This window comes from Melozone crissalis, unplaced genomic scaffold (assembly GCF_028551555.1).
Source record: "Melozone crissalis strain CALT ecotype California unplaced genomic scaffold, PUWL_Pcris_2 ptg000198l_1, whole genome shotgun sequence".
Lineage (NCBI taxonomy): Eukaryota > Metazoa > Chordata > Aves > Passeriformes > Passerellidae > Melozone > Melozone crissalis.
The window spans coordinates 1,997,042-2,009,439 of record NW_026535962.1 but is presented as its reverse complement, the minus strand read 5'-3'; the positions used below and the strand labels follow the sequence as shown (position 1 = coordinate 2,009,439).

The following is a 12,398-nucleotide window of genomic DNA, read 5'->3' as shown; positions in this document are numbered from 1 at the left end:
TAAAGAGCTCATTAGTGTGGCTGGACAGCCTGGCAGCAGCAGTGCCCCTGCCTTTAGCATCCATGTGTTCCTCTTGCCAGGAGTGCTGGATTCCCCGCTGATCTCCCTGCTCTTCTGGATCCTGATCTGCTTCTCCATCATGGCCCTGTTCACCAAGCGCTACGGGGTGAGGCCGCTGCTGGTGGCCCTGATCCTGCGCTCCATCTACTACCTGGGCATCGGGCTCACCCTCAACATCCTGGGCACTCTCAATGTGAGTTCTGCACCTGATGGGGCATCAGGAACCTGTCCTGAGCACTGTCCCACATTCCCAGAGCACAGCCAGCCCCACTCCCTCCTATGCGGAGGATCATTAGCGGGACATCACACCATGATCAATATGATCAAGTGAAGCCAATTTATTACAAAAAGCCAGTTTTATACTATTCTCTATTTTTCACGCCTCAAGCTAATGCATGATTGGTTAAATCCTTTTTACGCACGCATTTTAATATTTTGGTTAATTTTAGTTAGTCTTCGTTCTTCATGTGTCTCACTGGGGTTTTCTTGTCTGCCTTTGCATCCTGAACTGTCACTGTCTGCTTCTGAGCGTGTTCTTCTTGTTTTGTGTCCTTCAAGGACATGGTGACCTTACTTTTCGGAGTTTAGTTAGTTGTTAATTGCTGCCCCAAGATGTGCAGGATGTCTCTGTTTTGGCTGAAGAACGAGTCAGAGCTCTTCAGTTTTTGGTCTTGAAGTTGTTTGTTAATTCTTATCTATAAAATTTTCTTTCTGCCCAGCCGAGCTCTGCTCAGCAGGGCAGCCACAGGCACTCTCACTGTCCTCAGGGCAGTGTTGTCTTTTTATACTACAAACTATGTATAACATATTTACAATTATTTTCCAATACCCATCACCTATGTTAGACAGTGCACTTCTATTCTAAACCAATCCCAAAGTGCCAACATCACTGCAGAAAATGGAGAACAAGAAGAAGAAGGAGAAAGGCTGGACATGCCCAAGTCCCTCCATCTTGTCCCCAAAACCCCCATACCAAAAATCCTAAAATCGACCTTTTCACCCTGTGATAATTTTATTATTATGCTATTTAAACTTCTGTGACTTTCATGTCCTCATACAAAGCTGGTAATTTGCTCCAGGGGTCATAATCAAACCCACAGGTGTTCTGGGCTGCGTGCCAGGGTCTCCGAGCCCCCCAGCAACTCTGGACACCCGGAGGGATGCACTGACTTGTGGCACTTACTCAGTCTATATGAAGGCTGCTTTGTGCAAACGTTGCAATGTCCATTGTCCTGCAAAAAACTCTCAACGCCCTCCTGTTTCTGGCTGTCCCCAGCTGACCAACAAGATCGTGTTCGTGGTGAGCTTCGTGGGCAACCGAGGCACCTTCATCCGTGGCTACAAGGCCATGATCATGGATGTGGAATTCCTCTACCACGTGGGCTACATCGTGACCAGTGTCCTGGGGCTCTTCGTGCACGAGCTCTTCTACAGCATCCTGGTATGATAAATCCAGGAGCCTGGGGGCACAGGCAGCCTGGCTGCTGCTTTGGGAGCTGGAAGGTTCCTGTGACACCTCCCAGGGGCTGATTGATAGCGGAGAGAACAATTCCCTGTGCTCTAATCTTTGCATGGGCTGAGCTTTCTGCCTCCTGACAGCATCTATTGCTGTCTCTCTCCTGGTCCTGGGCTGTATCTCTCCTTCTAATCTGCTGCGTGCTTTATCTGGGTCAGCTGGGAGGCAACGTGAGCTGCTGAGGGCAGAGCCAGGGTACATGTGGCCTATTCTTGGCTCTCCTGCTGTGAATAAGTCACACCATTCTTCTCTGCTTCCCTTCAGTAAGCTGGGAAACTTAAAGGCTTTGTGAGAAAAGTTAGTCAAGGTCTGCTGAGCGATCCAAGATCTCAGGATAAAAGGGGATATAGATAGGCCAGGCATTATCAAGAGAAGCACCCCGCAGCATTTCTTTGCTCCTGGGTCCTTTCAGCTGTTTGACTTGATCTACCGTGAGGAGACCTTGTTTAATGTCATCAAAAGCGTGACACGGAACGGGCGCTCCATCCTGCTGACAGCCCTGCTGGCCCTCATCCTCGTCTACCTCTTCTCCATCGTGGGCTTCCTGTTCCTGAAGGATGACTTCATCCTCGAGGTGGACCGGCTGCCGGACAGCAAAGCCAAAGGTTGGGCAGTGCTGGGGCTCGTGGGACGCTGTGGGACCCTCCACGCACATCTCGGGGTGTGCTGGGTGGGGTTTTACACTGGTTTGGGGGTCACAGAGGGGACAGCTTTGTGCTCGTGCTGCACAGAGCAGGGCTTGGGGTTAGTGCTGGCAGAGAAGGGGGTACAGAGAAGGGTCAGCTCTGTGGGGTCTAAACTCTGAGAAAAAGCTTCAGGGCCTACAAAAAGCAGGAGGATATGAGGCAAGCTTTTCCCAGGAAGGTTGGCATCTTCCTAGGAGCCCATGGCAGTGGTTTGCTGGGGAGAGGTGCTGCTCTCACAGGGCTGGGGTCTCTTCCTTGCAGATGATCCCTTGGGGATGCAAAAGAACGTGGAGACCTTCATGGAGTCGTGCAGCAGTGACAAAATCAGCTGCTCTGCTGCACCCACTGCCTTGGAAGGTAAGAGAACCCTGTGGAAATGCCAGCTGTGTGTGGCAGCGTGGATTTGCCAGCCAGCTGAGGAAAATCCCAGCTTTTCCAAGGCAGAAACTCAATCTGCTTCCTGGGACGTATTGGGCAAGAGGCCTGTGAATTTTGCACTGACCCTGGCATAAAAAATGTTGGGGTGGATTGATTTAATCAGAAAGGAGGTGGGAGCTGCAGGAGCCTTTGGCTGCTGGAGGAGCTGCTGGCTGGGACATCACAACAGCAGCAGCTGCTCCTGTGTCACTGCCACTGCAGCTGGAGCCGTGCCACCGCCAGGCTCTGGTGCTGTGCTGTGCTCTGAGTCCTTGCCCTGCTCTCCTCCCCAGAAGCTGAGCCAGAGCAGTGGGAACGTGCCTGTGACACGCTGCTCATGTGCATCGTCACCGTCCTCAACCACGGCCTGCGCAACGGCGGCGGCGTGGGGGACATCCTGAGGAAACCCTCCAAGGACGTGAGTGGGGACAGCACCTGCGACTTCTTTCCTCTGCCAAACCCTGCTGCAATCGCTGCTGGCCCCTCTCCCTGGGAGCTGCAACACATCCAGCTCCATCTCTCACGTCCTCCTCCCCGGTGCCTCAGGCACAGCTGTGTCACCGGGCTGGCTGGAGCAGAGCTGTGCAAGACACCCAATTCTCCCTCTCACCCATTACAGGAGTCCCTGTTCCCTGCTCGAGTTGTCTACGACCTCCTCTTCTTCTTCATTGTCATTATCATTGTCCTCAACCTCATCTTTGGGGTCATCATTGACACCTTTGCTGATCTGAGGAGTGAGAAACAGAAGAAGGAAGAGATCCTGAAGACCACTTGTTTTATTTGTGGTGAGCACTGGGAATACAGGAATTGCCCCAAAGTTCTTCCTCCCCTCCCAGGTTGGGGGAAGGAAAAGAATTTCAGCTGGATTCTGGTTTTTATTTATCACTGCAAAACTGGAATCTGTTCATTGAGGGGTCACTGCACTGGGAGGGGTTTAAACAAGGGCACAGCTGGAGGGAAATTCTCAGAGTTGTTCCTCACCCTGCTAATGAGGTGTTAAACTAAAACCACATTGTGGGATTCTTGTGGCTGTGCATCTCAGTACTGAGACCTTCCCTTGGCCAGTTGGGTAAAAAAGCAGCATATCACTGGAGAAATATAATAGAGAAAATGCTCTGGAATCCTTTCAGCCAGCAGTAGACATAAAAAAAAAAAAGAAAACCCCGGTAACTCTTTCTGCTTTTTTCCTCTAAAGATCCTCTGGGTTTATTTTACTGGGCAGAGACAGAGCCAGCAGGACATGGGAAGAAATTGTTCCCTGTGAGGGTGGGCAGGCCCTGGCACAGGGTGCCCAGAGCAGCTGTGGCTGCCTCATCCCTGGAAGTGTCCAAGGCCAGGTTGGACAGGGCTTGGAGCACCCTGGGATAGGGGAAGGGGGTGAAAGATCCCTTCCAACCCAAACCATTCCACGATTCTCTGATTCTGTGATTTTAAACAGAAGTTTCCTGACCCCCAGCTGGGTTGTTGCCCCCTGGTTTGGATGTTTATGTGCTGAATGCCAACTAATTATTAAAAGCACTTAAATGTCACCTTTGGGAGGGGATGCACTGGGCTGAATTTCCTTCCACGTGTTTGCTGCTCACTCACCTCGTCCCCATCTCCTCCCTGTCCTTCTCCACCCTTCAGGGCTGGAAAGGGACAAGTTTGACAACAAGACCGTGTCCTTTGAGGAGCACATCAAATACGAGCACAACATGTGGAACTACCTGTACTTCATCGTGCTGGTGCGGGTGAAGAACAAGACTGACTACACTGGCCCTGAGAGCTACGTGGCACAGATGATCAAGGTACAGGTGCCCTCAGGGCAGCTCCTTGGCCATCCCAACCTGCCTGCCCCGGGAACAAGGGGCTGGCCAAGGAAAAACAGCTCTGGGAAGTCCTTTTGGAAAATACTGGATAATGGTGCAGTGCCTGAGTTTGTTCTTTGCTGGTTTTTTCCACGTGGTCTGTTTGAGGGTTTGTCCTGTGGGTTGAAAGGTTGAACCAAGCAGAGTGGGGCTTCAATGGGGTTTCTAGGCAAGGGGGGGAAAGGAAAGCAAGGAAAAAAAATTTCTGCACTTAAGCCCATGAACCAACCTAGAAATGGACCATGCATGGAAAAATGGCAGATTTTTGCAAAGAGTTTCTTTAAACCTCAAGCACAGGGAGGCTGCCTGTTAAACCCTATCTTCCCTCCTCCTGTCTGACCCCTCACTCCAACTCCCCTTGGTCACATTCCCAGAACAAGAACCTGGACTGGTTCCCCCGGATGCGAGCCATGTCTCTGGTCAGCAATGAAGGGGAAGGGGAGCAGAACGAGATCCGCAATCTGCAGGACAAACTCAACACCACCATGAAGCTCGTGTCCCACCTCACCTCCCAGCTGAACGAGCTGAAGGAACAGGTATGGAAATGGGAATCCCCTGTAGGAACCCTCTGTCCTTCCCAAAATAGCTACTGAGGGCAGGGAATGGGAGAAAGGACCTGCCCAAGGCAGCACAAAGACAAGCACAGGGCTCCTGCAGCTCTTTTTTGGGGGAATTGGGGACACTTGGGACACGTGGGTTTGGGAATTGCCTCACCAGCTCAGAGCTTGCTGGCAGAGGCTCAAAGCAGCACAGTCAGACACTTGGGAAGCACATCCAAGAGCAGGAGGGCCTGGAATTGCCTCAGCATGTCCCTGTTGGAATTGCAGATGACGGAGCAGCGGAAGCGCAGGCAGAGGATGGGGTTTGTGGATGTGCAGAACACCATGAACCACTGAGACAGCTCCTGCCACCGAGGGACTGCACCTGTGGCAGCTGAGGCTGCTCCTCGCTGGCCTCCAGGCATGGATTGTCACTGCCTGGGGACAATGGACCACATGGAAAGGGCTTCCCAGGCAGCATCTCCCTTAGAGCTTGTAGCAATCCCAGGAGCAGGGACCGGCCGGAGCCCACACCTGGGCCCAGGTGTTTTTCCAACACCCTCGTAGGAAGATAAACCATACAGGACTTTCATTCCTCATGGCAATAACTCTTTTATTTTGCAACTGTGGAGGGTTGTATCTTTATCTCCATGTGCTCCAGCCCCCCTCAGCTGTGGGGTAAGTAGCTGTAGGGCCGCACTATTTAACTTATTCCGAGTGCCACTTGTCCCTGTGGATATTTGCCAAGCAGCCCTCGTTATCTGCTGTGCCTGCTCCACGCTGACCCCTCTCCATTGACAGAATTCTCTCCATCCTGTGGTGCAGGAAAGAGCAGCTGAACTCAAGGAGGTGGATTTAATTTAATTAACTTGCCAGATGAGGAGCTGAGCTTGTCCTAGTGGGAACTAAAAAGTCTTTTGCCTTCTGTGGACCAAGGATCTTTGGGCAGCAGTAGTAGGAGCCTGCAGGTTTACAGGAGTTCACTGTGAAGGGGTGTCCTGTGTTTTAGTTTCATCTCTGGTGTCATGTTTTACCTTTTTTTTTGTTGTTTTGGTTTTTTTTTTTAGTTGTTATCATTGTTACTTAAGAACTGAAGTGTAAATTGCCTTAACTAAATTAAATACAGAATCATGTTATAATAAAAACTTCAACGTGGTAAAGAAAGTCCCTTCCCTGTGCCCTCTGTGTGTTGGGGCTGTGGAGCAGAACCCAAAGCAGGGCTGGCACCCAAGGTGCTCCCCAGGCTGCTGCTCCCAGCTCCAGGTGTTGCACATCCCCTGCCAAATGCTGCCATGAGGAGCCACCACCAGCACCAGCCTTGGTTCCTGGAGCTCTGGACCATAGCCTGCTGCAGTTTTGAATTCTTTCAGTGCCTGCCAGGAAATCACTGCTGAAACCCATAAAAAGGAGCAGCTGTTGGTGCTGTGGAGCCCTGGCACAGCTCTGCTCCAGACACTCATCTTTCCCAAGCCAGCCCCAGCTCCAAGCCCAAGAACAGACACTGATGAAAGCAGTACAACTCTAAAAGAGAATAAAAAAGCCCATAACAGTGAAGTTGCAGAACACTTGAAATGTGTTTATGGCTCCATCTAGCAGCATGTCATTTAATCCTGCCTTCACCCTCAGCTCTGCACTAACCCACACATCCCTCTCCTCAGGCTGGGGGGGATCTGCACAGAGCTGGCTCCTCCAGCAGCAGCAGCTGATTAAAATCTCAATTAAACTCGTGCTCCACTGTCACCATGGCAAAGTCACCCTCTGTCCTCTGTCTTCTCCAAAGGAAAATAAATGTGGTGATTAAAGTTCTCCCTCCCTGGTCCCTGGGCTAACACACAAACACAAGCACAGACAGGTTTTCACATCCTCTCTGTTCTCTTCACAAGAACATTTAAAGCTGCACCTCCTCCCTCTGGGCAACTCCTGCTTGTTCCATTTTTTGAGATGCAAAGGGTCAGGTTTGACACCACAAAGTCCCCTTCCCTCTGTTGCTCCAGCATGGATGGATGTGTTAAGCTCTGCCCCAGATTCTCAGCAGCAAAAAGGAGGCACTAAATATGAAGAATATAAAGGGTAGGGCTGAACAAAAATGCTGTTGCTAAGAGGAATAAGTGGTTTTATTCATCATGGCAACACACAGAGCTTCAGGGATATGTACAGTGGAGAAGCTGAGAGCTGGGCCCTCACTTCAACCCTCCTCGGGTTTCTTGGCAGAGAACTTTTCCCGCAGTCTTTTCCACGTTCCTTTTTTCCTGTCTTCCATCTGTCTCAGAATGTCTGCAAAAAGGAGAAGGGAGACAGAGATGGGCCAGAAGAAGATAAGCAGGCAAGCAGAGAAATGAAACCCTCTTAAAACAGCTCTGCCTTCCATCTAATTTCCTTTCCTGACTTCTCTTCTTAATGAATTTTCATTCCAGGCCCGAGGCGAGGTTGGTTTCCCTTCCAATCAATGCAGGGAGTCTCTTATCACCAACAACTGATACTCACTTTCCACGCACTGCAATCAAAGTCAGGAACTGGAGCAGAACAAAGCTGCTCTGGCTCCCAGCTCTGCCCTTCATGAGGGATGTGGTGAGAGCATTTCTGTGTGGGGCACCTGCTCCTTCCCAGGGTCTGGCACACAAGGAATACCAAGGGAATTGGAAGATGGTGAAAGAGAAGCTGAGCTCAGTGTTGGGCTGACATAGCAAATGTGTTCCTGCTGTCTGACCCCACACAGCCTTTGCAAACTCTCTGTGGTTCCTGACAGTGCAAAATCCAATTGATTCCTCACCCCAAAATACTGAGTTACTCCTCATCCAACACCTCCACAGAACTGCAGGAGCCCCTTGGTACCCTCCAGTCCCAGGGGCTGAGGAAGGGTGCAAGGGAGCACCCCAAAAACCAGAATGTCCCCTTCCCCTGCCCTCTCAGCCCAAGCCCAGCAGCAGTACCTGTGGCCAGGATTGTCCTGCAATCCTCCACTGTCACCCCGGTGAAGGTGGTGTCCTTCAGGCGTGGGTACTTCCCAGGAGAGAAGCAAAAGGAGGGAGAGAGACAAAGAATTCACTTGTAGTGCATGAAAAAGGCACAAATGTCACCAGCTGGCTCAGTCTGAGAGCGTTTTAGCTGGGATTCTGTTCATCCACACCAAGAACCAGGCCTGCCCTGCTCACCCAGCAGCTGCCAAGGGTGACCACAGGCACAGCTGCATCACCCACCCCTCAGCTGTCCCTCAGGCACTCCCAGCCATGCTGCCATCCCCAGGAATCCTGCAGCAGGCGGTGGCTGCCCCCAAACAGAGGGGCAGAGGCCAGTGCCTCAGCTCTCACCTTGTTTTTGTAGAAGTTGGTGTGGATCCTGACCAAGCTCTCGTACATTTGGTCACAGGCCTCGGGGTCAGGGATCTGCAGGGGACACAAGCGTCACACAAGTCTGGTTTTGCATCTCCACAACAAATCCCTCCTCGTTCCAAGGGACAATCAGAATTCCCAGTGCAGTGCTGGATGCTGCCCATCTGCTGTCCTGCTCCAGGCTTTTCCCCTCCATCTCCCACCAGCTCGGCCTGCAGGAATAACAACAGCTGGGATTCCCAGAATGGATCTGAAACTCTGCCCCAACAAGATCTGACAGTGAATGCACAGCCCCAGAGAACGTTATTGGCTGCTGCTGTGAGATCTGTGCCCCTCCTGCTGCGAGGCCACGCTGTCACCTGCCTCATTGTAGGGAATCACCCAGGACAAGGTGCCAGGACACCTGTAGGGGGCTAAAAATAACCTGTAATTGATTAGGGAAATCAGCACAAATGACAAGGAACAGCTTGAAGGGTAACTGGATTTCTATTTCAGCTGGGAGATCCGGCTCACCCCGGTGTCTCTGCCTGGCACAGCCCCTGCTCAGATGCTTTCCCAGTCTACAATGTTTTCCCTGCTGGTTTTTTATTGGGGTACAATGAGCCCAGCTCACCCCAGAACTCAGTGTTGGTCCATGAATGGTTAAAATAAGAGTAAAGATAACACAAACCATGCCAGGATGAAGTAGGAAGAGTAAGGAAAAGGTCTCTGCAGGAGAGAGGATACAGGGACAGCCACATCCCCCTGCAGGAGATCCCCAAGGCTCCAGCAGATCCAGCCATTAAAAGGGTGGCACAAACAGCATCCCAACCCTGGAAATCCAGCAAATCTCATTCTATGAGATGGCTAAAGAAGTCCTGTGGCTCTAGTTCCCCTCTTAGAAGCTCCTCCTGCCAGCACATTCAGCCTCTCCACACACAAATTGCCACCACTGCTGCAGGCATCAATTCAGATTTCCAGGATCAGTGGCAGCTTTGGGATCTTGGAGCCAACTGGTGCAACACATTAAGCTGTCCTGAGCATATGGAAAAGCAATAAAACCCTTCCCAAACTGCCTGCTGCAGACTATTCTGGACACCAGTACAGGATTAGGAGCCTCTAATGGCCCCTTGAGGTCTAAAGTGCATCTCTGGAACAATGTTTTTATGCTAAGAAAGGGCACATTTGCATTCTGCAGCAACACCTCCGTGCCTGGGAAGGTCTGCAGCCAAGCCAGGCAGCAGATTCCCTAATTTATTTCAGCAGCAAAGCCTAAACTCCAACAGAATTACATCTGGAGGCGGAATTCAATTGTACAACCACTGCATTCCATCAGTGTCAGGCAGTGCTGCAGCATCCCATCGTGCCAGCCTCGAGGTAAGGACATCACAGGATTAACTGGATTCCAGCAGGGCTGAGAAACTCCCAAAGCCCTGTACCCCACCCCACAACCACAGCAACGGGGTTCTCCAAAGAACATGGTGTAAAGGGTGCCAGAAGTGGGTATAAACCAGTAATCCTGAGGATAAAACAGCTGTCCTGGGGATGAACCAGGTGTGCTGGGTATAAATCATTTGTCCAGGGCACCAACCAGGTGTCCTGGGTGCAAATTGTCCTAGGTACAAACCAGGTATCCTGGGTACAAACTGTCCTGGTCAGATATTGTCCTGGGCATGCACTAGGTGTCCTGGGTACAAATTGTCCTGGACATAAACCAGATGTCCTGGGCACAAACCATTTATCCTGGGTACAAACCAGGTGTCCTGGGCACTACCCAGGTGTCCTGGGCACAAGCCATTTATCCTGGGCACCAACCATTTATCCCGGGTACAAACCAGGTGTCCTGGGCACTACCCAGGTGTCCTGGGCACAAGCCCAGAGTCAAGGGTACAAACCAGGTGGTCCCGGGTACAAACCCGGTGTCCTGGCTACCAATCATTTGTCCCAGGTGCAGCCCCGGTGTCCCGGGCACAGTTTGGAAAGCCCGTGCCCGGTATTCCAAAGCCTTCCCGGGATGTGTGTCCCAAATTCTGCCGAGCCCGGCCCGGGAGCAGCCGGACCCCATCACCTCTGGAGTTCCCGTCCCCTCCCAGCTCTAATATTCCATGAAGGCCCGAGCACAGCCTCCTAGAGCCCAGCGAGCCCCGGTGCAGAGCCGTGTGTGAGCCCTGAACCCCGGCCCCGCAGAGCCCCCTCAGAGCCCCCGCCGGGCCGCTCCCCGCGCCCTCCCAGGCCAGCGCCGCGGGCGTGCCGCCCTCCCGCCCCTCACCGGCGTGTTCTCGCCCTCGCGGAAGGCCTGCGCCACCTTCTGCCGCAGGAAGGAGCCCAGGTCCCGCTGCTGCTTGGTCTCCTCCACCGGCCATTCCTCGCAGAGCCGCAGGAAGCGCCGGTACCGGCTGGCGGCCATGGCGCCGGGTCACGTGCGCCGGGGAGGGGTCACGTGGCGCCGCCGCCGGGTCACGTGCGGGCGCGGCTGGGCGGGAACGCCTGAGGGGGGAAAGTCCTGACGGGGGCGGTGGGTCCTAAAGTGCGCTCGATGTCCGACTTATCGGCAGCTCAGAGCAGCGCCTCCAGCCATGGGGGTTCCAACACTGCCCCGCCAGTCCTTTCCAAAGCCTCACCGCCCTTTCCGTGAGGAAATTCCAACCTGAACCTCCCCTGGCTCAGCTTGAGGGCGTTTTACCCTTGTCATGTCCCTTGGGAGCAGAGCACGAGCCCCTCCGGCTATCCCCTCCTGTCAGGGAGTTGTGCAGAGACAGAAGGTTCCCCTTTAATCCCCATTTTCTCCAGGCTAAGCCGCTTTCCCAGCTCCCTCAGCCCCTTCTAGGGCTCCAGACCCTTCCCAGCTCCCTCAGCTTTTCCTGATGCTCCAGACCCTTCCCAGCTCCCTCAGTCCCTCCTGATGCTCCAGACCCTTCTGGGCTCCTTCAGCCCCTCCTGATGCTCCACACCCTTCCCAGCTCCCTCAGCCTCTCATGATACAGGCCCTTCCCAGGTGGTTTGAATTGAAGGAACCTTAAATTCCATCTCATTCTACCCCTTGTCATGGCAGGGACACCTCCCACTAACCCAGGTTGCTCCAAGCCCCGTCCAAGCTGGCCTTGGACACTGCCAGGGATGGGGCAGCCACACTGTGCAGGTGTATGAAGGGTGAAAAGGGAGGACACAAGGAAATTTTTCTAATTATTCAGCCAACAAATTATTTTCTGTGCAGCAATGAAGAGTGAGGGGCTGCCCAATGAGCTGTCCTGGCTGTGGCGTCACACCCAGACCCTTCTCATCCCTCCATGTCCTGATGTGCACCCTGAGAATGCTCAGATGGCTCTGTACAAACTCATCCACAAAGCCACAAAGTCTTATCACAAACTTATGTTGTGAGCCAGGACAATCTGTGGCTCAACCCCTATTGAAATTGAGTGTCTGTGGCTTTTTTTTTACAATTTGTGGTCACGCAATAACCCAACACTGAACAAGAGTCTTCCCAGATGGACTCTGGGCCAAGCAAAACACACAACTGGGCCAGATGTCTTAAATTTTCCAACTATAAATTGGAGCAGCTCCCCAGCTTTGTGCTGTAAATCCAAGTGAAGCGTCTCCCTTGGGATCTGGTGTTTAAACCCGTGGCAATAACAGCTCTCTTAAAAAATGGTGGGCTTAAATAAAGGATAAATGTACCTCAAGGATGCTGCAGGAGGGGAAAAAGAGATGGACAACGGTGGGAGTTACTTCCACAATTTTATTTCTATCCCCTCTCCCCAGTAGTGGAGTTCTGTAGCTCTATTCCTTGTGCAAGGACTTCTCCTTCAGATTTCCCACACCATGCAGGAAGGAATTGTGTTTGTTCCATCATGATAATAAAATCTGTCCACAAAAGCTGTAAACATTATTTTTAGAGTCTTTTGTTACTGTCTCCTTCACACACACACACACACACACACACACACAGACAGACACACACTCTCACACAAAAAAAATATTTGTATCAAAGAATTTCTGGGTGACCTTTGACGTCCAGTCCCTGACTC

At 52.1% G+C, this 12,398-nt stretch overlaps 2 protein-coding genes across 2 annotated transcripts in view; one reads left to right on the top strand and one right to left on the bottom strand.

Moving 5' to 3' along the window:
* The window catches only part of ITPR3 (inositol 1,4,5-trisphosphate receptor type 3), a 40,618-nt gene extending 34,392 nt beyond the window's left edge, over positions 1 to 6,226 (top strand). The window contains exons 50-58 of the mRNA XM_054294024.1: positions 81 to 253; positions 1,337 to 1,501; positions 1,989 to 2,181; positions 2,524 to 2,619; positions 2,973 to 3,097; positions 3,299 to 3,464; positions 4,306 to 4,466; positions 4,901 to 5,062; positions 5,354 to 6,226. Of these exons, the coding sequence (XP_054149999.1) occupies positions 81 to 253; positions 1,337 to 1,501; positions 1,989 to 2,181; positions 2,524 to 2,619; positions 2,973 to 3,097; positions 3,299 to 3,464; positions 4,306 to 4,466; positions 4,901 to 5,062; positions 5,354 to 5,422 (1,310 nt within the window). The 3' untranslated portion in view covers positions 5,423 to 6,226. The remainder of the gene's footprint in view (positions 1 to 80; positions 254 to 1,336; positions 1,502 to 1,988; positions 2,182 to 2,523; positions 2,620 to 2,972; positions 3,098 to 3,298; positions 3,465 to 4,305; positions 4,467 to 4,900; positions 5,063 to 5,353) is intronic.
* Positions 6,227 to 7,161: 935 nt separating this feature from the next.
* Positions 7,162 to 10,802, bottom strand: LOC128949192 (ubiquinol-cytochrome-c reductase complex assembly factor 2). The gene is made up of 4 exons (XM_054294039.1): positions 10,643 to 10,802; positions 8,374 to 8,448; positions 7,996 to 8,065; positions 7,162 to 7,339 (listed from the first exon to the last, which is right to left on the bottom strand). The coding sequence occupies exons 1-4, from the start codon at positions 10,778 to 10,780 to the stop codon at positions 7,251 to 7,253; spliced, it is 372 nt and encodes a 123-aa protein (XP_054150014.1). The 5' UTR covers positions 10,781 to 10,802; the 3' UTR covers positions 7,162 to 7,250.
* Between the last annotated feature and the right edge of the window lie 1,596 nt (positions 10,803 to 12,398).

Coding starts and splice junctions, on each gene's coding strand:
- LOC128949192 (XM_054294039.1), bottom strand. CDS start 10,780: ATGGCCGCCAGCCGGTACCGGCGCTTCCTGCGGCTCTGCGAGGAATGG. Junction 8,449..10,642: donor GCGAGGGCGAGAACACGCCG/GTGAGGGGCGGG, acceptor TGTCCCCTGCAG/ATCCCTGACCCCGAGGCCTG. Junction 8,066..8,373: donor CCAACTTCTACAAAAACAAG/GTGAGAGCTGAG, acceptor TCTCCTGGGAAG/TACCCACGCCTGAAGGACAC.